The 23,194-nt window shown below is 40.3% G+C and overlaps 1 protein-coding gene across 1 annotated transcript; it reads left to right on the forward strand.

Annotated features, from left to right (window-relative positions):
* Positions 1–871: 871 nt before the first annotated feature.
* On the forward strand, positions 872–22,139 carry LOC144631919 (uncharacterized). Its single transcript, XM_078490498.1, has 23 exons — positions 872–1,343; positions 3,931–4,023; positions 4,424–4,637; positions 5,490–5,654; positions 5,988–6,097; positions 6,355–6,483; positions 7,224–7,320; positions 8,442–8,563; positions 9,440–9,749; positions 10,688–10,937; positions 11,932–12,227; positions 12,760–13,011; positions 13,276–13,336; positions 13,816–14,093; positions 14,482–15,039; positions 15,641–15,892; positions 16,654–16,770; positions 16,996–17,139; positions 17,468–17,554; positions 17,999–18,241; positions 18,783–19,025; positions 19,926–20,605; positions 21,110–22,139. Exons 1-23 carry the CDS (start codon positions 1,186–1,188, stop codon positions 21,204–21,206), a joined length of 4,956 nt encoding a protein of 1,651 aa, XP_078346624.1. The 5' UTR covers positions 872–1,185; the 3' UTR covers positions 21,207–22,139.
* Positions 22,140–23,194: the final 1,055 nt, after the last annotated feature.

Genomic DNA, 23,194 nt, shown 5'->3' on the forward strand with positions numbered 1-23,194 from the left:
TAATCACTTTTTATTTATTTGGAGTGACACCTAAATTTTACTGACACCATTATGCCCCTTGAGTAAAGTGTGCGAAAAAGCCAGATAATTTATTCTGTGAAAGTTTGAAATTTGTTCGCTGTTTTGCACGTCTTCGCGTTTTTAAAATATATTTATTTCGGCTCCCCAAACAAGAAACCACAATTTGTTGACAAATTTTATTTTTAGGGGTAGTGAATGAGGAATTAAAGTGCTGAACATAAACAAGGAAAGCAAAAAAAAAAACAGCTTATTGTACTTTGGGAGTTCATTTGTGAGAACCCTGCATGCACCTGTGAGCCCCATTCTTCCTTGTCATTCAATTTTGACACTTCCATCTTTCAAATCTTTATTTCTGATAAAAGGTAAATTAGCACTTCCTGTGTTTAGAATTAACAAGAAAATCCATGTTTTAGTTTAAACAACCTTTTTCTCGTAATTATCTGTGGCATTAGTTCGGTAAAAACTTTCAACCTTTGAACAAATTCGTGAGGTGAAAGCTGAGAGCAAAGCGCAATCCCTCACAAAAAAAAACGAACAGAACGACTGACCGCGCGTGAATTTAGAAATAGTGAACAAAGCTCTATTGAAAAACCTAAATTACATTAATATTTTTCATCAATTTATTTACAGCACAATAGAAATTTCGACGCCGTTTTCCGAGCGAGATAAATTCATTTAAAAATTTTCAAAAGTTTTGGATAAACGACTTGTGTCGTTTTGTCCTGAGGTAATGAAGCGTGAAGCTTTGTACCTCGCTGTTATTTGATTGGTTCGTCAATTAGAATGCGTCGTTCTGATTGGTTAATGGAAATCACGGGGACTTGTAACCCATTCAACTGCCGCGGCGGTTTTTCGTTGCATGTGTCAACAGAGACTCGGGACGAATTTCAAATTTTGCTTCGATCAACGCCGAAATATATCTTTGAGGAGTTTATTTTGGGAGAAAGAAAGACTATCCCTTCAGCTACAGTGTGGGAAATTCTCAGGATCAGTAAAGAGGCAGAAATGCCAGTGGTTCAACTTTGAAGTTGCTAGTACTGCGGAGTGTTAATTTCTTGTGACGCCAAAGAACGCATAGCGTCCATCGCGATCTTGTCACCTTTGAACACTGCACAGCAAAAGAGCAAATTATATCATGTGTTTATGGAGAAGAAAGCTTGAAAGATGAGTCGAAGATCGAGTGTTAGTAGCAGTGTAAGCACCAGCGTTAAATCTGGTGTCGAAGACGATCCGTTAATGCGGGATTGCTACGATTTGCGACGAAGATTACTTCAAACTGAGCAGTCCCTTCAGAGTTTGAATCCTCCGCATGCAACAAACGGGTGAGATTTCTAGAACTCCATAATTATACACTTTAGCTTATAGACAGAAAGCTTAACTTGAGATACAGTAACAAGTTTATTTATAAACTTCTAATAACCATACAAACGTTTTGCAATCAGCACAGTTTAGTTCTCATTTCGGACCTCCTACCTCAACATTGTGAGATCGTGGTGTTTTGACTGGTTTTGATCACTGAAGTTTTGATTGAAAAGTGATCACACCACGGGAAATCACATTTGTGCTAAAAGTAAATACACAGTAAAATTATGAATTGCTTCAGAAAGCTCTCCATTGAGCTTCTTTCGAAAGAAAAAACCTTACGATGCCCTTCCTCATTACGAGTTCGTGCGCGAGTCAGGTTCCTGTATTTACAAGAGCTTTAGAAGTTTCTAAGAATGATCAGTGCTATGTAAACAATTGTTGTTACACAGGCTTCGGCTTTTATTTTGACCTAAATCGCTTGTGACATTTTCACCGAAGGTCTGCCCAGCGTTTAAACGCCAATCGTAATCTTTGATCGACAAAATGTAAGCGGATGTACGGAGATAAGTTTGCGAAAAAAATTCCAACATGTTGGACTTGGCAAAATTTTTGCCCGCGTTCCGAAGTTCGTGTGTCGTAACCATGGGCACAAAAAATGTACATTTCTTCCTGTTTCTAGACGCTTACGTTTTCGTTTTCTCCTGTGATCCTAAATTTTCGATAGTTTATCGTCCCAATATACACAATTAGCTTGGTTTACAAAGGAATCTTCCGTAATCTTAACTTACAAAATTGTGGATTATCTTTGTGGACAAGCCGTGTGAAGCACAGGGCGATGTGTTTAGTTAACATGTTTGGACATTTGAACATATTTTAACAGTAATCATAAAGTATTTGTCTTCTCTAGGAAGCCGTCTCTTGTTGCATGGTCATGAATATTTCATTGTTCCTTTTCTTGATCAATACATTTAAGTAGATCGAAAGTGACATTACGTATTCGATAATTTTTTTTAAACGGTTTTTAATCGTTATTTTATTCATGATCAGTCACGTCTGCGTCTAAATAATCCACTTCGTTACATAGTCATTAAATTCAAATTTACTATTAGGTAGATGTGTGAGTCATTAAGTTTTTAAGTAGGACAAAATGCAGGTACATTAGCATGTACATTTGTAGTTTTCAAGCATTTTGTGAATAATTTGTATTTTTTCAAGTGCCTGACTATATATTATTATTAAATTCTCAACCTCGGATATTAGCTCTCTGATTGGTTTACTGAATCCCGGTTATCAGCTCATATACCTATGTTTGACCTTATATGGGAAATGAGTGCGGCAAGTGCCGCTCAGCATAAAATTTTTCTGCGGGAAGCGACAGTTCCGTCGATCAGAACAGCAAAATTGGCGAGCAAATTTGGCGAGATTTATTAACAAGAAATAATCAGCGGTGCCTACAAAAACCACAGAAATGCCATAGTAAAATTAACTACGCAAGACAAAAGCATTGATGCGAAAAGTTTAATTAATAATACTTGTAAATGCACAACAAGAGCGAGTGAATAAAGTAGAAAAGCAGCAAATAATTTACAAAAGAATGGCAAACTGACACAGTTTCATTCAGTGTACGTCATAAAATTAGGCTCAGCACGTCTGTAAAGTTTGTTACCTTTCAATCTTGGTCTTATCCTTTTATACTTCAATAAACCTGTTCCACTTTGAGCTCAATTTCGCTTCAAATAATATAGCAGTCTTGATGACAGCCGTGGAGCCGTAAACAAGTACAATGTAAACACTTGCTTCGTTCGACTTGCACAAGACATGTAGTTTCCAGAAAAGCTTTTGCTTCGGATCTACCCGTAAATCTTAACTGTTGTCACAATTTCCAGGATATAAAGACGACTTTAGAGGAGATTGTTCGAGGAAAATCTTGGGAAGAAAACTCTCTCGCTCGCTTTCCTTGTACATGTTTCATTCAACTCAAGAAGTGAACACCACGCCACAAATTTTCCCGCCTCCTCATACTATCACTTCGTTTACATCAAAATGAAATGTCCAGTCGATTTCAACTTAAAGTAGAATTTAATAGAACAATTTTTCCATTCGCTCTTGTTGGATACGAGTCGTTATAGCCAACTCGGCGCTTCCCACCTTGTTGGCTATTTACCACCTCGTATCCAACACGGGCTCATAGAATAATTGTTAAATATTATTAGTTCACCGCTCAGCCGCTCAGCTGCAAGGGATGGCTAATATGAAAGATTTTCACTGTTGTGTTCATCATTTCAAAAGTGAACTAAGCACAAAATAGAGTGTTTGTATTGGAAATGACAATAATTTGTCTGTAAATAGGAGTTTGCTGAAATATTCAGTGTCCAGTGGCGGATCTAGGGGAGAGGCCTGGGCCCCTACCTTATTTTTAGTCCAGATAGAGGCCTGTAGAGCCGAGAAAAATAATGATTAAAAATAGTTTTTGCTAGCAGGGCCCCCCTTAATTCCAGGGTCTGGATGATACCCCCCCCTCATCTAAAGGTCTGGATCTACCACTGGTGTCTACAATGCAATGTATCAAAACTTTCCAATTGGTTCTCTTTTTTCCCTGAGTAGAAAATCACGTCCAGCCCCTCAAAAGCAGACTTCCTATGAAACCAGAGTAGAAACAACAGATCGCAGCTTTCGCCCAAGTGCTGAAGATTTGAGGTTAGTGGTAAATGTCCAGAAGCAGAGATGTAGCTAAGAAAACACTAAGCTGGCTCATCTACAAGCTCAGCTCTTGGCAGCTCTAAAAGTTTACCCAAGTCTTTGTTTTCTTGTGAAAGTTCAGCCGGATTAAAGTTCTTTTTCAGCCGGTTGAATTAGCTGGCAGCCGGCCCTTAGCGACATCCCTGCAGTAGGAATATAGACTAGAGAATTCCCACACTGCCCTAGAGCGTGCAATTATACCTCCATATCATATTACACTGCTAGAACCGACCCCTTACTCCATGTACCATTAGATTAAGCACACATTTTCCATACTCCAAACCTTATCAGTCAGTTGCAGCAGTTAATGGCATGTTTACTACATTACAAACTGGCTAATTTTTATCCTTCTTCTTAGTATAAATGGTCCAAGAAGGAGTTATTCATCGTCTCCGGAGAGTGCCGCTAGTCAGGTGTTGACCTTGGCTGACCTTACCCCAGCAGGTTCAGAGCCAAACCTTTCATCGAAGGGTCGCAGAGGGACACCATTGATTGGTTCCTCCCAGGCTCTCAGGTCGTCATATCCGGACCTCAGAAATGGATCGACTCACTTGTCCCCAAGGGAACAAGAGGTACTGGAAAATGTTAAAATTGTTTGTTTCATAATGTAAAATTCCAAAAAAATAAAAAGCCACTGGCAACCCTCCAAGTTAAGACCTTTTTAGTCGCCATGGCAACTAAAATTTTGGAGCTGGCGACTTAATTTGAATCGAGGTCGCCAGCTTGGCGACTAAAATTGAGAAGAAGGATTCAAAGCTTGAGCCTAATTTAGCGACTAAAATTTTCCACTGGCGACCAAACTTGAGCAGTCGGTGGCCAATTGGCCACTAAGGAAAAAAATAAACTTGGAGGGTTGATGGCTAATAGGATTAGCTCCTCACTGGAAACTGACATAAGCAAGGTTGACAACCCTCCAAGTTAACTTTTCTCCTTAGAGTGGCCATTTGGCGAATACCCAATTAAGTTAAGTCACCAATGAGAAATAGGTCGCCAAAATATATAATTATTTGTATATTAACGTGCCAAAAAGTGTGAATGAAACGAAATTTTACCACAAACTTTTTCCCGGAAAAAACTTAAGAAAGAAACAAAAAGAAAAAACGAAAGGATCAGTGTACAAAACCCAGACATTTTGTGGAACTTTGCCACAGTAGGGTTTAATTATTATAGCAGAACAACTATTTTTTTAAAGATAATCCATAACTAACAGAATATTTTTTTTCAGTTTGGGTTATAGTTTGCTCAAGCTCTGGAGCATTTCTTGTGGTTGCCGGGCTTGTGACTTGCTTTACAATTTAGTCGCCAGTTGCAAAACTCTAGTCACCATGGCGACTAAAATGGTCTCAACTTGGATAGTTGGTTGAATATCTGATAATTAAAAAAAAATTTCACTAACTAATTTCCACTAATCTTTCCTTTTACAGCTGGATAGTCGATCTTTTGGAAGTGCAAGTGACTATGATCATGACACAATGATTAAAAAACTTTCCAGGCAACGTGAAGAAAACTCTCAACTTGTCAATCAGAATCACAAGTTGATGACAGAACTGGAGAATCTTAGCTATGATTTACACCAGGCTAGAAACAAGGTAAGCAGTTGTCTAATCTAGAAATCATATCAGTCCCAATCTTCAGTTAATAATAAAGTTAAGTTTCACTGTCACGATTGTGAATAAGTTAGAATGTTGCCTTCAGGTTGTTTTGTAGTTTAAAATGAGTTTGAGGAGAGAGTGATAAAATTAAGTGTAGTAGCTACAGTTTTCATTTTTTGCCAGATTGTGGTAGTGAATCTGAAACAAAGAAAAACAAAAATCAAACTATTGTTTGAAATCGTTTTGTCCTATAGCTGTCCTTTTTTTACATGATGACCCTATAGAAGATTTAATTTGTAGCGCCATAATTAACTTTCTTGAACATTTTAGGTGAAAATTCTTGGTCAAGAATTAGAGGTTGAACGGAAAAGGCTTCCTCCAATGGAAGACAGGATAGTAAGTTTAGAGTCAGACTTGGCCTCGCAGGAGGATGCCGTGAGGTAAGTTCACATCTCACAGTAAAAAAGTTGTTGTTCAGCATTATAGGCAAGCAATGAGTGCAGAGAGCTATGCACCTGTAGCACTTTGCACGCATTGCGGACTTGTTATGCTGTAACCATTATTGACCTTTTATGAAAATTGGACAGTTTTGTTAAAGATAAAAATATTTGACTTTTTTTAATGTAAGGTACCAGAAGCCTACACCCCTCCCAAGAAACAAACCAACGTACTTCTTATTCCATACTTTGTTAAATAGATTTGCAGAGCAAACATTGCGAGACTGCAGGCAAGAGCTCCAATCCAAAACAGAAGAACTCAGAAGTGTGCTTGAATCATCAACAATAGCTGAAAATGAACTCAGGGAGGAAGCTAAGCTAAGAAAGAGGTATGCAAAGCAACTTGTCACTTATACTTTAAAACTAAACTTAGTGTACCAAACGATATTGTCCCCCATAATAGGCTAATAAAGTACATTACAGAGCAAAAATGTCGGAAAGTTTTTAAGGAGGCAGCCAGGCACGCTGAACAGCTGAGTATATGAAAAAAACACTGCAAAAATTGAAACATAAGAATGTCTCTAACTACAATGTACATAACCTGCAGAACAGACAGATTTTTGGCAGGGCAGAGTGTGAACACGAGTGTGAATAGTGAGTGCAGAGCACAAAAGATGAACCAGGGATGTAGCTAAGAAAAAACTAAGCTGGCTCATTAAAAAGCCCAGCCAGCCTTTTTTGGTCTTTCTGTGTCCGAGCCAAGGATATATCCTCAAAATTATCCCGGTTTCCGTAGCATTAGTGCTGGGTATTTTGTCCTTTTCCTGGTGAAGGGCTGAGAAAGTCCAAAACACAACGCACCCCCGCCCCCAAACCCGGGCCCCTGGTCTTTAAAATTATCCTGTCTTTAATTATCCTGTCTTTAATTCTCTCGTGAAGTTCAGGTCATGTCCTTTCAGCCAGTGAAATTAGCCAGCAGCAGGCTTTGCCCCCGGGTATAAGATAATAATATTTTCATCTCGCACTCCCTGCTGAACCACCTGCTCTGTAGGCTACTAACTTTAAAGATAAGTGGCATTTGTGAATACTAAATTCCCAGTTGTTAGTAACAGTAATCAATCATTAACAGGGCCGAAGATCATCTTGAGGAAGCTTTGAGAAATATTGAAGAGCTTTCAGAGAAACTTGCAGAGCAGGATACTACAATCAAATCACTAAGGAAACAGGTAACTACCTTTCAATATGAACTAAGAAAGGATAACAAATGGTTTTAGCCATCACCATATTCTAATGGGAGCATTAGCGGAAACTCAGCCGTGTTCTATTGGAAATCCGCGAATCTGATTGGTTCTCCCATTGTTTTCTATTTTAACAATAGAGTGTTTGTGAGGAATATCGGGATAGTTGCCGGGAAATTGATGTTTAAAACAAATATTAGCCCGAGAAGCGAAGCCGAGGAAATGCTAGTTTTAAGAATATCAAATTTTAAGGGGACAAGAGTTCGAGAAGAAAACTCTATGTCTTTTGTTCACCACTAAACTTTCTTCCGCGCGCACATACAAAAACAAGCACGAAATTGAGGAAAAAAACAATGAAAGCGAAAACAAAGAAACAAAACCAGACGAGAAACCCACTAAATGCAGTGAATTTGGTTGGGTTTGTCTGCAGGCAGGTGTTACAAAAAATGCAGGGTGCGCCGGGAGGGACTATGGGCTGATAGTGCCCCCAGCGGACGGGCACTATCGCGTACGTGTTCAATTTAAACCAATCAGAATCGGAGAAAATTTAGTGGTGAACTATAATCGCTGATAGAACTCGATTGCACACGTCTTGCTCTTTAAAGAGATAATTATTCTTGATCTTTGGCTAAGTTTTGGACTGCAGTCTTTTTAGAGTTTCTACTAAAACAATTAGACTTCTCGCCCTCATTTTTTTATGAGCGATAGTCATGGATGTGCACTCATAAGAAATTTAGGCATGTAGCTAGTCTACTGTTAAATGGCTACATGTAGGAAAAAGGTCTGATTACAAGGTAGAAAAAATTATCAGTAACGTAGTACAGACAGATTCCTTCAAAATGTTTAAAAATCTAACTTGGAACAATTTTGACCTTTCAGTTCAAATAATTCACGGTCTAGAGTTTCCATTTCCGGATCCAGATGTGATGTGCTTATTGTAGGGTGGGGTTGGGTAGGCCTGTTTCGGGGTTTTGGGGGGGGGGTGGAGGGGGGGGAGAGATTTAGTGATGGTGTGATTTTCTTCCTTAGTAAGTGGCGGGGGGCGGTTTGGTGGCAGTCTTAGACAGGCTTTTCATGTAAGGTGACTATTCTTTTACTTGCTATCACAGCATTCGGATCGTGAAAGACACTGGAAGGAGATTAGTTCCCAATCCCAGCGGGAAAGAGACGACCTGTTGGAGAGAGAAGCTACATTACAAGCACATATGACAGACCTTCAGGAAGAGATAAGGTTAGAAAATTGTGTTAATAGACTGAAATTACATTTAACCATATTTATTCGATTAAACGCCTCCCTCGAATTAGTGCCGCACAGTAGGGCAGAAATGTTAATAAACACCGCCTTTGAATAAACGCCGCATCATGACGCGGCGTTTATTCCAATTATAGAGTCAAAAAGCAAATCCAGTAATAATCAAGTTTGAGCAAGCCTCAAAAATATTTTCCTTGATTGTAACAATGTTTTACGATATTGAAAATTACTTTTCAGACAAGCACTTAAACATTTTTCTGTTTTTAAAATTCAAATGTTCAGTTACCACTATTGTTAGCAAATTGAATAATCTTTGGATGTTGTCCTCAAGAGCAAAAAATGTAGCACTGAGGCCCACACTGAGAAAGATCCAAAACTTTAACACTGAGTGAAGGCCCAGTTGAACTTTAACATTTTTAGCAAATTGAATTTTGAATAAACGCCGTCCTCGAATAAACGCCGCACTCGAATCACGGAGAATTTAATAAAAGACGTGGCGTTTAATCGAATAAGTACGGTACCTACAGTATCCATGTATTTACCTCATTTTTTTTATTTGGTGCGTAAAAGAGTAAAATTTGTCTAAATTTGGAATCAGTTCTAGTCTTCGCCCGGCTCTTCGGCCACCGTTTGCCCAAGGGCGACAGTCAGTCTTCAGTGCAACACGAAAATGTTATGTTACGAACGAGCATTTGGCCAAAAAACGGGCCCATTGTTCTTCTCAATCGCGGATTTTTTTATATTGATTTTAGTGGACTGCATGGATCATTTTAAAAAGTTGTATACAATAAAATTCATTTAATTTAGAATAATATTCATCCAGAAATTGAGAGGAAAACATTTCATTCACTGCAGACTTCTACAAGCAGAAGGAACTGCCAAAGAAGACAGCCAGACATCTATGCAACATGAAAATACCAGTTTACGAGCAACCATCTCACGCCAGAGCCAGAAAATTGGCAGAATCGAAAACGAACTTAGGAAAAATGAACTATTGTTGAAGGATCAAGGAGAACTACAAAGTACGGTGGAGAAACAACGAGAGAAAATCATTCAATACCAGCGCGAGATTGAGGAGACTAAACTTCACATGGTACGACTGGAAGAACTGGTTCATCAGGTTCAGGAACAGAGCATGAAGGAACACGTGACTGCCACGCCATCGGTACGTGTTTTGAAATGGGCTCTGGATCAACAGTGATCCCAGTCTCTCTCTCGATGACAAGGGAAGGAAAGGAGAGAGAGTCTGGGACGAGATGGGCATGCTGTGACGTGCACTGTGTCTCCCGTAGGAACAACAAATTGGCGTAAAATCAAATGAAGCCTAAATATCGCAGATCCACAGAATAGGAATGAGACAGAGGAGAAAAATAGGACAACTGAAAGGGGCAAAACGAAAGTTCGTGGCATATTTTCCGTTAAACCGAAAGAAAAGTTTATTTCAATTTGTTGAGAGTGTGTTATGTAATGCTTAGAATTCATTCTTGTCAATCATACAGCTTTCCTTTGTCATGCGACTACAGCGTTGTAAAGTGTAAATACACAAATTCCGTCAGAGGGAAAAAAAAACATTTCTTTCAGGACGAATTCAAGTATATCTAAAAACTTCCCAGCCTGGTCCCAGAACTTAGATTGTGTAGAAAACGAACGAACGAAAACTGGCAGCCAAATATTCTCTATTTCACTGTCTGCCTTATGTTCGTTTATCTGCAGTTTGAGAACCTGGCCTGGCGTTTTGACGGATTTTGGGCATCAACTTTTGAGGCCCCATTAGGGGTTTTAGGGATAGGGGATATTTGGAGAAAAATTATAGGGATACAGGATATTTCAGGGAAAAATTATAGGGATAGGGGATATTAAGAAAAGAGATTGTGGGATATGGAACTTCAAAGTTTTTCAGGAATTAATGGGATACGGGATATTTAGGCCAAAAGTTAATGGGATACGGGATCCTCGAACCCCCCTAATGGGGCCTCACTTTTGTCTACAATGAGTTATGCATGACGATGTAGGATTTATTTTTTGTACGTTGCACGTAACCGAGTAAAAGTACATGCATTTTATATGATCGTGTTATTCACTGAGACATTTTTCTATCTTTAGACCAGTGACAGCGGTATCTGCAGCAGTACTCAGACTATAAACGGCTACAAGAGCATCAGTCCTCGCAGCATGGGCAGCTATATACACGATGACGTAGAAAACGAGCGCGATCACGTGACGGGCAGCGGTGGAACAGCGCGGGCGGTTATTGCTGATCTAAAGCTGAAGCTGGCGATGAAGGAAGCTGAGATTCAAAAACTACAGGCTACTGCTGTGGCGCGAGCGGCTGCACAACAGAAACACATAGCGGGTGAGTAATAAGCTTCCGGTGGGGTGGGGTGGGGATAATTTGGCGGTCATTATAAAGTCTTCTGCTTTCGGGTTAAGGGGAATGTGTTACGGATTTTAGCTAAATTTAGGCATGGGGAATGAGCATCAAAATCGTTGAAATATAAAACATTTCAATAACACACCAAATACAAAAGAAGGTACGGATGGCAAAAAGTGGCAAAACGGATTGCAGTATGGGTTCTTGAAATATTGTTGGGCTGAGCTGTTTTCAAAGTTAATCTTGTTTGTTGACCGGGCAACTTAAAATTATAACGCCTGGGAGACACATTTGATTACAATGAAGTTATGGTTTTGTCATTTAGATCCATAGAAGTAATTTCTTTGCAAACATAAAGTTTCATAGCGAGTATTTGGCAAAACGTAAGTTTAAACTTAATTGACGGTTTGTCTGACCTCGGGTAATTAGATTTGCAAGTTAGAGGGATTTGTATTCAATCGTTTACACCTCAGTAATAAATCTGGAAACAAATACCTGCATGGGGACCAAGCATTTTGTTTGCGAGTTGCGACATGCCACCGATTTATCAAAAAACACCCGTTCCAGGTTCCGGATTCGTGATATTCGGATTCAAAATAATCACTTTTGATCGTGACGGTCGAACATAACAAAACGAATCCGAGACATTTTTTGAGGCCAATCCAAAAACACTTACTTATGTGGTTTGAAACTCTTTTTTTGAGTTGTAAAAAAAGTCTGTGTCCGAGGTACAGCCGGAGCCTATCCCGGTTTACGTAGCATTAAGCGACTAGGAGTATTGTTACTCCCCCCTGGATGGGATGCTAGTCCATCGCAGGGTTACCCCCGTGAAATTCGCCGGTACCCATGCCCAAGAACACAACGCAGCGCCCCACCCAGGGCTCGAACCCGGACCGTTCGACTCGGAGTCGAGTGCGCTAACCATTAGGCCACCGCGCCTCCTAGAAGGTTTTGACCAGTGCCTTTTTACCCTCAGGTTTAGCTGGCGATGGTGGTGTTATGGACGGCCTAAGGACAGAGCTGTCTGCTATTGTTGAACGGAGTCGTATTGGTGATCGCAAACAACAAGAACTTGAACAGATCATAACACGCTTAGAAGATGAGCTGTCACGCCACTCAGGGCAAACTATACAGCTAGAAGAACGGCTGGCGGACAAGATGGCGCAGATTGCGTCATTGGAAAGCAAGCTTGGTCAGAGAAATCTCAAGGTGGTCGATTTACAGAACGAGTTGGAAGAGAAGATTTCAGAAAATGGCGTTCTTCAGCGAGAGGTACCTTATTGGTACTTAATTTGCAGGTCCTTAATTTTGCGATTTTCGCGATTCTTACTGAAAAATCGCGAAATTAAAGACCCGCGAAACGTATTTTTTAACGTGTTTTGACATATTTCTAATGTTTTTAACGTACTTTTTGCCCAAATCGCGAAAATGAAACCCCGCGAAATAATGTCTCGCCAAAATCGCGAAATACCGACAAGCAGGAACCGCCGAGCCGGGGGGCTGGGGGCTTTAGCCTCCCCAATATTTCCGAAAAAATAAAATAAAGTCTTACTAAGAGAAGAGTCTCTAAAGCCCGCCACTTCAAGTCACTTGTCAGCACCCCCAATTGAAAAAATGTTCCGCGGTCCCTGACAAGGTAAAAATCTTGTTAAGGAAAACAGGAGAATTTTAAAAATCATACAGACATTAAACATGAAACTGCACAATGTTGACATCTTTCAAGCTATCATCGTCATCAACATGACTCATCGCGCCAGTAGCCGCATAAGGCTATAGCTATTTTAATTTCCGTTTCCTTTTTAAGGTCCGGCAAGCGACGTCGCGTTTAGGTAGCTTCGAGAAACAGCTAAATGACAGGACATCAGAATCAGGTTTACATGAAGCAAAACTAAAGGAGCTTCAAGAGGAGCTCGAGTCCAGGACCCGGCGTGTGGGTGAATTGGAGGGATCACTGGAAGCCAAGGATATCGAACTGAAGGAATCTGCGGCACTTGTGGACAGAGTGAAGGCGTTACACAGTGACCAGTGTCACGAACTACAGAGACAGATAGAGGAGGTATGGAAAAAGGCGAATAGTCTGTTAAGAGCGTTGCGTGACATCCAAAAAAACGGCTGCGAGGCGTACCTAGTTACAAGGCGGCCTTAAATAATAGTTATAATGTATATAAAAAATAAATAAGGTGGCCATACGGCGCTTTTTAAAATCATGTGAACTCTAAAAGTCTGAACTGATGCTTGCGTTTTTCCGCTGCCGTCAAACGCACCTTTTTAAAATAATTTCATCATGTACTGACTGACTTAAAATATTTCTTCACTTTAGTTGCAGAGAACATTTGAAGAGAAAAACGCTATTGTGGCTCACTTGGAAACGTCTTTGGCAGGTACAGCATTGATTAATACTAATCTCATGAATTTTTCCTTTTGTAAGCTTTGAGAAACCGTTCATTTAAGATACAGTATCAATCGAACATGATCGAGGCAGGGGGGACAGCTGGACACACTTGATGTGTTAAGAACTTGCGCAACGAAAATTTAAGGGAGCTAGGTCACTTAGCCTGGCTTTGATGGTCTTACTTAACTATCTTTTCTATAAACATGTCCTTCAGTAAGGTAATCAATTACTGATAAAGTATCGGCTACATAACGAACAGAAATAATTTCTAAGCATTAAAAGCCATCTTTACCACCGTTCCATACACGTTGATCAAACTTTTTTTTAAATCACGTTTAGACCATTGCAATCAATTTTTAGTCAGGATTGTTTTAGTTCCGTTCAGCATCTTGGAAATTGCTTTTTCTGCTAGAAGTATTTTGACACACGTACAGGTGTTTTTCATCGTGTTATCATCTTGTGTTTCAGCCTCTCGCCAAGAACTTAATCTCAAGAAATCGCTAGCCGACCAAATGGAACGAGCTCTCCAAGAACAGAAGCAAGAAATCGAAACACGAGACACACAGTCAGTTCAACACGGCCAGAAACTAGAAAAACTGCAAGAGCAGGCTGACAAGGCCACGGAGCAGGTCAGAAAGATGGAGGTATCGTTAGCAGAGTGTCACAAGGAGATTGAGTTGTACGTGGGTCAGTTGAAGGAAGCTCGCGATGCGCATGAGCAAGAGCTGGAAGAGCGGAGACTGGAGGTGAGGCTCGTGTTGAAAGCCCGGAGAATTTGTATATAATGATAAACCGATTTGTCTAAGAACAAAAGAGGAGGGAAAATTCATGTCTTAATTTTGACAAGTCCTGGTCTTTTTTATATCCTTGCTCCTCTGTGGCAAGGATTTACTGATTAATTTGTTTTTATTTCAAAGTAATTAAATATTTCGAGGTATCAGTATTCGTTGAATTTGAAATCGAGGTAAATTAAGCCCTGCATAAGAGTCTCCTTTAGCGGTTTGAATTTTGTAAGGTGACAATTGCTGCGTTATTACAAGGCCTGGTGAGAGGAAAAAACGTTCGATTGACTCAAATTTTTGCTAATGAAGGTCGCCCTATCTTATTCTGTTTTGTATGGTTTATTGTTTTTAGATATCCAAGTTGGAAAAAGCATTACAGCAGACGCTGTCGGACTTACATCAGAAAAACGAACAGATTGTTCAGCTGGAAGGCATAGTCGCAGATCAGCAGAACGCGCTCAAAAAGGAACAAGAGAGAATGCGTGACTTGGAGGAGTCACGCTCTCATCTTCAACAACAGGTCGCCATCTTAGAAGAAGAAATGACTCGTGAACGGAATACATCACAAGTAGAGTCCAGCGAATTACACCAAAGACTTCAAGGAGCAAAAGAGGATATAGACGAAAGAACTCGACAAATTAATGAACTTAACTCGACTCTGAGAGAAGTTCATAAAGACATGAAACACAGTTCGGGCAGTATTGTTGAACTGGAGCAACTTTTGCAGCAGTCTAGAACCCAGTTTGACAAAAAGACCGCGCAAGCGCAGACTCTGGACCAGGCCCTCAAAGAAACGCGAAAGCAGCTGTCCGACGTGACAAAGAAAAACGGGGAACTGGAGGAGAGACTACGTCAAATGGATAGCGAATTTTCGGAAACGACGGAGCAAAATTCGCAGCTGGATAATGAGGTAGCTTATCATCGTTGATCTTTGAACAACCACCGTCATAAGCAATTTCATTTGATGATGACACACACTTGTGCGTTGCTTGCAGTTGTTCTTTTGCGCTTTCACTGACTTGGTTTTTGCTGTGTAAGTGTACTTTCCCTTACGGAGTAAGCGTTACAGTAGAATCTCGGTATCTCAAACCTCCAAAATTGGTTGCTCTTTTTGTTTTAGAGTGGTTTGTTTTACAAATGCAGTTGTTATGTAGCTGGTAAGAAAGTTTTAATTTAATATCGAAAATTCTTGACCAAGCCTCGCCACCAGCCAATGTAGCCCGAGTTAGATTCCGACCCTGTGTTATGTGTGGGTTAAGTTTGTTTTTGGTTCTCGTCTTGCTCCGAGGGTTTTTCTCTGGGTTTTCCGGTTTTCCTCCCTCCTGAAAAACCAACATTTCCAAATTTCAATTAGACCCGGATAGAGGACCCGCATGAACACCAGCTAGAGCTGATGTGGCTTCCTCTCTAAATATATAGAGGATATTACTGGTTGGTTTTTGGGGGGTGTAAATTTTTTTTTCAATTTTTTTTTATATAGCAATTTATTTATTTTATTTGTTCCCTTCTAGGTGAATAAAATCCAGAGCGAGTTGCAAGATACGATCTCGCAACTAAAATCGCTTCAAGACGTGTTACAGACGAGCCAGAAAGAAGTACAGGAGAAGGAAAAGAAAGTCGAGGAACTGGACAAGATGTTAAACGAGAGCATGGAAGAGCTGCAGCAAAAGGACAAGAACTTGAAAGAGAAAGAAAGCAAAGTAGTAGAACTCGACAAGGCGCTTAAGGAAAGACAGTGGGAGCTGAAGCAGAAAGCTGCACAGGTCAGGAACGACATAATGGCCGTTTCTATACTAGAGACGTGTTACCCGCCTAGACAAGCTTCTTTTGGAAATGCGTCTTGAAAGACGAATTACGAAAAGTAGCTCGTCTAGACGTGTTACGCGTCTTGTGCCCGTCTTTATACTACAAACGAATAGCCAGACGAACAAAAAAAAATGTTTGCCGAAACTCGTCAACACGGGTAACACGTCTCTAGCATAAAAACGGCCAATATACCTCATCACTATTAAGCTTTGTCATTTGCATTACAATACAATCCAACGTGGATTTCACTCAATTTTTAGAGACTTTTTGATGTTCAATTTAAGAGTACGTTGAAAACTCTCTGTGACGAAAGGCAGTGAAAATTATTTGATTCGTTTTTCGCATAAAGGCCAAGTAATGCGTACATCATTTTGTTCCAACTTGTCGCACAGCAATGTCACATTTCAGTTGATAGGCGTTATAGCACGTATTTTCACCCGTGTTTCAAGTTGCGACAACATGTTGCACAAAGTTGAACTCGCTCCTAGTTTACAGCTACAAAGGGTTTTTCTATTTGCGATGCAAAATAGGTGCGTGAAAAGTTAAAAGAAAATGTTGCCTGTGTTACTTGGCCTTAAAACCTGGAATAACAAACTTTTTGGAGGCAACACGGACTTTCAGTAGGTCTGACAGATCTATGTAAGGAAAACTGAAAATAGGATCAAGACAATTTTGTTCTTTTTGCTTGCGTCATAACTTTCCTTTACTTGTTGGCCAGGTTACCCAGCTGGATATGACCATGAAGGAACACAAGAGTGAACTGCAACAGAAGGTCATCACTTTAGAGCATGCGCTCAACCAGGCTCGATACGAACTCAGCGAGAGAGCTGTGGAGGTAAATAACACGTGCAACAAGCAATTTGTTTTCTATCCTTATCGTCACTACCATAAAACAAGTTTAATAACAAAAACAATGGGCTAGTGAAGACTGGGAACCTCTTGTCCAGAATAAAAATACACTGTCCCTGTAGGACCATTTTGTTGTTATTTTCGTTGTTGCACGCTGCTGTCTTACTGAAGTTTTTATTGAGAAGTATGCGATTATCATTTTTGTCTACAGATTGCTGAACTGAAAGCCAAGCGAGATCAAAATCAAGAGCAAGAGAAGCAGAAGAAAGCCAGAATTGAACATTTAGAGAAAACGGTTAAACACCAGCAGCAAGAGCTGAAGAAACGCGCTTCGCAAGTGGCCGAGTTTGAGAGGGTAAGAGTGGCTCATTCAAAGAATCTGAACTCAAAAAAAAAACGCGCAACTGGCAACAAACGCGGGAAACCGTTAACTGTGCCAAGCGCGAGAAACATGCGGCCGCCAGCCGGCGCAAAGCGCGGGAAAAAGAGCGCAAGACAAGTCACGTCATATTTGAATGTGTAATTTATTACTTTTCAAAGCTCAACTGGCACTCGCTCTTTATAGTAGCTGCATTCCTGTATTGTAGAATAGCCGACATCCAACCGTGGAACAAGCTTGTTAGCTTGTATGTATTTTAACACAGCTACTGTGTTTACCGCTCACATTTTCTTTCGGTTTTCAGGAGATCAACAAGTTGCAGAGGAGACGTGAAGACTCTGAAGAGACGAGTCAAGAACTGCGCTTAGCGCGTGAACAACTTCAGAACACGGTATTGCTAGCTGACTTTACCGAGTCACCTAATTCCTTTGTCATCTAGTTAGACAAAAATCAAGTTTCAAAGCAATTTTTATCGAGATTTAATGTGTTATTATAACGGCGTTTAATTTTTCAACATACAGCATTTATATCTTTAAATCGAAAAAAAAACCTCCGCCAGAGTCATTTAAGTTTTATCTTAAATAGTTGCATCTAGGGTTCGTACACAATCTGGAAAACGTGTGGAATTGGAATCAAGTCTTCGCGTAGAAAAAATCTTTTTAAACCTTGCACAAAAAAGTCGGGTTGTAACACCAAAAAGAAGCAGTAATTGCAGTACTTGGATCTTAAATTTGTTAATTTTCCTGTGAATGTTTGTCTCTGTTATACTGTAGTGTGTATCGCACAATTAGTCACTTTATAAATGTCAGATTTGTTTGCAATTTCTTGTCTTTAGCATGCAGAACTGATGGAAGCCCGTCGTGATCTCTTGAAATGTCAGCGGACTGAGCAGGAGCTAATCCGGGAACTTGATGACGCACATGCGTTGTTGACCACTAAGGAAGGAGACTGTACTAGGCTTGCAAAGGAACTTGGGGCGGCTCAGGTACGGGAGGCCCAGGCCGAGGCGAGATGTGTACAGGAAATGAGGAAAGCACATCAACAACACGAGCTAAAACAGGCCACTCAAGATCACGAGGTGAGAAAGATCATAACAATTAAAAATGGAGTTCTGACTGACTGACTGACTGACTGACTGACTGACTGACTGACTGACTGACTGACTGACTGACTGACTGACTGACTGGACTGACTGACTGACTGACTGACTGACTGACTGACTGACTGACTGGCTGGCTGACTGACTGACTGACTGACTGACTGACTGACTGACTGACAGGACTGACTGACTGACTGACTGACTGACTGACTGACTGACTGACTGACTGACAGGACTGACTGACTGACTGACTGACTGACTGACTGACTGACAGGACTGACTGACTGACTGACTGACTGACTGACTGACTGACTAAGAGACTGAGTGGCTAGCTGGCTGGCTGACTGACTAACTGACTTGATCACAATATAATATTTCATGTACTTAACTTTTACAGACTGTACGTATACGATGCTCACATAATCTTGGCCAAACTACGTCAATAAATACTACAACTCTGATAAATTGCTTTCAACTTTTTAAAGAACTCAGAACCTTTTTCCTTCCTTCACCTTGTCAGGTCCAACGCTTACAAGAAGACCATGTTAAAGCTCTCGCACAGAAAGACGAAAGCGACGCCACACATCGCTTGGAGATTCAAAGAATACAAGAGCAAGAGAGACGACTCGCTCAGGATTTAGCGCGAGCACAGGAGCAAAATGCGACTCTAATAGAGGACAACAGAAGCCTGGCTTCTCAACTTGTGTTGTACCAAGATGATGCTAAGGCGACCAGTGAAATGCTGGTTATTAAGGATGCTGAGGTACTTTGTTTTGTTTGTTTGGTTTGGTCCTTGATGTTAAACAAGTTTTTCGATTGCTTCCCCGTCCTAAAAAGGCACAAAAAGGGAAGGAAAAATAAGTGCATAAATGTGTTTGTGCCAGATAGCATGTGAATGTCTTTCATTATTACAATCCATGCAAATATACTGCCACTGAGAGTAAACCCAGCACTGGGCCGTGTTGTTTAAAAGCCGATTAGCACTAACCCAGGGTTAAAAGTTGATCCAGGGTTTAATTTCTCTTGTAGGAAAGTGTTTTTAATGCTAATGATTTGTCAAGTGTGAGATAAGTCGACGACAAAACCGGAGGACAGAAAATATAAACAGAAAATCTCACTGAAAAGTAAAAAAAAAATGAAATCAAACTTCATGTTAATCCTTGATTATTTTAAGACGGATTCCGCTGAAAGTTCGAGCAATGAGTGCGAAAATTAAGTACCAAAAATCTACTCATTGCACGGCAACATTTTGTATTCTATTTAAAAGATCTCATCGAAAATCAGTTGTCTTAGTGACCCCGCAATTAAATTCTAAAGCATTCTCGAGAAAATTAAAGTCAAACCTTGAAAAAATGTATTAAACGCGCGCCATTTTGTTTTGAACTGGCGCAAGACGTCCGTTTTAACTGGAATAAAGACAACTTCAAATCCATTTTTCTCTCGCGGGGTCAGCTTGAGTGCTAAATTTTTGGCAGGTTTTTGTTAGCTGTACTAAAACTGTCGCCATGCTAAGAGGTATTTTTGGTAACTTTATTTTTGCATGTATTGTTCGAAAATTGTGCGGAAACCATCTTAATCGTGCTTACAATAGCCCGGCTCTGATCTAATATTGCCCGATTATACAATGTTGCTCACTCATTTCTGTCGTCGTTTCACACCACAGATTGCTCGTCTTGAGGCCAAAGTATCAGGATATGAGAGGGCGACATTTGGTGCTAGTGCGCGACTTGATGGTCGAGTTACTCCGAGACCGACAAAATCAGCGACGCACATGCGCCATGTAACCTCGCCAAGAACCTTGTCAAAATCTTCGGTCAGCGGTATGAAGAAAAGCAGCTCGGATCAGAATCTTCATAACTTGTCCAGTAACAGCACGCTTGTGACATTCAGCCATCTAGACACTCAAGACATGATGGAGCGAAGTCGCGGGTACACCCAAATGCCAGCTATACATGTCAGCCAAGACCACTCGCTACACAGTCAGAAATCACACGACCGCAGCAAAAGCGTTCAGTCAAGCTTAGAAACTCTCGAGGGACTTCTGAAGCAAGCTAATATGGAGATGGCGCGGGAAAGCGTACCTTTGCTTCTTAACACATCCACGTCACAGGCGGGTGACGTCACACTGTCTACCGCTGATCTCAACAGCACGCAGCCTTCTCCGCCTCAGAAAGAAGAGCGCCATAGAACCGTTGAGATCGAGAATGGTGCAATTGGTGAACATGAGGAGCAGGTCAGCGGTTTGTATGAGAACCTTCATGAGCAGTTAGAGAAAAAGAAAGCGTCGCTGGGTATGTCACGTGATAGAGGGAACGATGGTGATTCGCTGGATCCTGAGAGATGGTGAGTTCATGGACATTTGTATTTCTATGTAACCTACAAGGGGCGGGGGGGGGGAGGCTATTTGGCGTGTGTTTTTTTAACTAATTGGTAGAGCGGTTATATGCTTAGATATCTTCATAAACTCAGGTGGTTAGCCCTTCAGGCTTTGACAGCAATAAACAATAAGTTTATAGTAAACAAGGTGCAAAATGAGAGCGACTGGTCAATTAGTTTTTGAAGAAATTTTAACTGTGCTTTCCTTAAAGGAAAAGGGATTTCTTTTTTAAAATCGTAAATTTTGAATACAAGCGCGAGTGTGCCAATAAAATTTACGGATTCGCAATAAACTGAAGCAAGTTTTCACTAAGGGAAACTTATACGTGAAATGTTCATACAACAGCGGTACCCTTAACTTTTTTAAATTCCTTATTTGTGAGGTAATGAGGGTTAAATGTCTTACCTGTGAACACAACACAACGACAATTAGTTCCAACTGACTGTTTAATTCTTGTTTTATTCTTGCAGTCGTGCCAGCCTTCAACAACGCTTGGCTCTTAACGAAGCACGAAGGAAGAACATAGACCAGCAATTACTGGAAATGCAACAAAACGTGGTATCTTAGAAGCGCTTTGAAGACAATGAATACCGTTTCAGACGCCAGCTGTTAAGCCTGCAAGATAATTAACAAGCGAAAACTAAATTGCACAAAGGGTGGAACGACTGTGTTGCATCGAAACTCTCAAGTTGGTCGACGTATGATTTTGCACAAGGTTGAAAACTGCAATTACCAAGGGCGGTTAGAAAATCCGAATCTATTATCTTTGATCCGCTGAAGTAGTGTGACGCTTTTACCCGTGCATATTGTACATAAAGTTTATTCACTGCACAATAACCAGGTGTACTCGTCTTAAAACCATTTTACACATCGATTCCAAACAAAATACAAGCGAAGGCGGAAAATGTAGATTTAAAAATTAGCAGTAGATTCTATGCCATAAACTTTTAGGCTCGGGTTTTCTAATTTAGCGCTAATCTGGGATTTAACCGTGGTTTAATCATCATTCAGCGATTTACCAAATCAAAGGTGCAATGTCACGACATTTTCAGTCATTTTTCTGAGGTACAAATTTACTTTATAGTTCCTTTACACTGTAATCTGCTAGACAAGGAAATCGAGAGTTGCTTGGCCACCCTCTCTCACGCGCTATTAATGAGTCGTTGAAATTAAAACAATAAATCCGTTCCTCGAATTCGTTCTTTTTTCGTCCGGGCTTGTCCGACTTCATAAGGTAATTGAAAACATATCTATAGTACTGTGCACGTTATCGTGCGTTAGCAGAATCGCGTTTTTGCATGCTCGTTCAGGTAAAAGCAAACCATTTGTATTAGCGTCAAGAAGTTAAAGAGATGTAATATATATTTTTATACATATTTGATACATAGGCGATTTGCTGTAGTAATTTTGACAAAGATGATTGGTTATATAAGACTAATAAAATTATGGTAGACCTAGATAGTAATGAAAATGTAATAAAATGCGGTTGATTTTCCACAATGTCTATATGGTTGTATGGCTTGTTTGAACTATCTTAGGACTATCTTATTTCCTCGTGTTTAACGCTATCCAGACCGGGGGGGGCGCGGAAAGTGCCCGCGCCGACTTTGAACGCTTATAACTTTTTTAATATTCAACCAAACGCTGCCAAACTTTGAGACTTTATCTAAAATTTATCTGGGAATAATTTGGTAGGGTAGGTTGTTGTGTCAGTAACTTGACGTCACCATGGCAACGGCATTTTGTAATTTTCCTGTTTCTATTAATGAAAAATAACTTTAAAGCAATTATTTTCATCTGTTTACGGGTTTTAAGCACATTTTTATTGGTTTTGAGTATTTTCCAGTAATTTTGGGCGGTTTTCTGACGTTTTGAAAAAATTCGAAATCCAAGATGGCGGCTGTTTTGACATTATGATGTCATTGTCACGTGATGTGACGTCATCATCCCACGTGACATATAGCAAAAGATAGATTTTGGGACATACTGTATATCCTGTAAGTTTCATTGTGATTGCTTAAATATTCTGGAAGTTACGGAGGGGGGGCGGAATCCGCCCCCCCCCCCCGGTCTGAAAAGACCAAAAAAAGCCCGGTCTGAATAGGGTTAAAGAAGGAAATAAAGGCCGAGTGATACACGGGGAAACAATATTTTCCTCATTGTTGAATTGCGATTTGAAAAGCGTTGTTAAGCAAGCACAAGCGCGATCACGCAAAAAGGACAAATTTCGATCCTTGTTCTTGTGATACAAACAAAAGTACGTTCGGGAACTGCCTGGAAACCGCACTATTTATTACTGAGTTTATGCAGACGAAAGCGTAACTTCGCCGTCGATAATACGAGCTGGTCTTTATCCAATTCTCTTTCTTTCAGATACTGCCGAAATACAATAAGAGGAAATTCCATTGCCTTCTTTGTAGTTTCGCTGTTTCCAGTTTTCGGGCCTAGTAGACAAATCCAAACGCTCTTCTTCATCTCTGGAGAACCATTTTTCTAGGAAGTGGACACAACTATGCATGAGCAGAATATTATTTGTAGCAAAATCACTGTCAGAC

The sequence above is a fragment of the Oculina patagonica genome, chromosome 1 (assembly GCF_052425735.1).
Source record: "Oculina patagonica isolate OP01 chromosome 1, crgOcupat, whole genome shotgun sequence".
NCBI lineage: Eukaryota > Metazoa > Cnidaria > Anthozoa > Scleractinia > Oculinidae > Oculina > Oculina patagonica.

What these genes read in the sequence shown, in the direction of transcription:
- LOC144631919 (XM_078490498.1), top strand. Translation starts at nt 1,186, where the DNA reads ATGAGTCGAAGATCGAGTGTTAGTAGCAGTGTAAGCACCAGCGTTAAA. An exon ending in ACAACAGAAACACATAGCGG is followed by an intron (nt 10,938 to 11,931) that starts GTGAGTAATAAG and finishes TTTTACCCTCAG; the next exon opens with GTTTAGCTGGCGATGGTGGT. An exon ending in AAGTGGCCGAGTTTGAGAGG is followed by an intron (nt 17,140 to 17,467) that starts GTAAGAGTGGCT and finishes TTCGGTTTTCAG; the next exon opens with GAGATCAACAAGTTGCAGAG.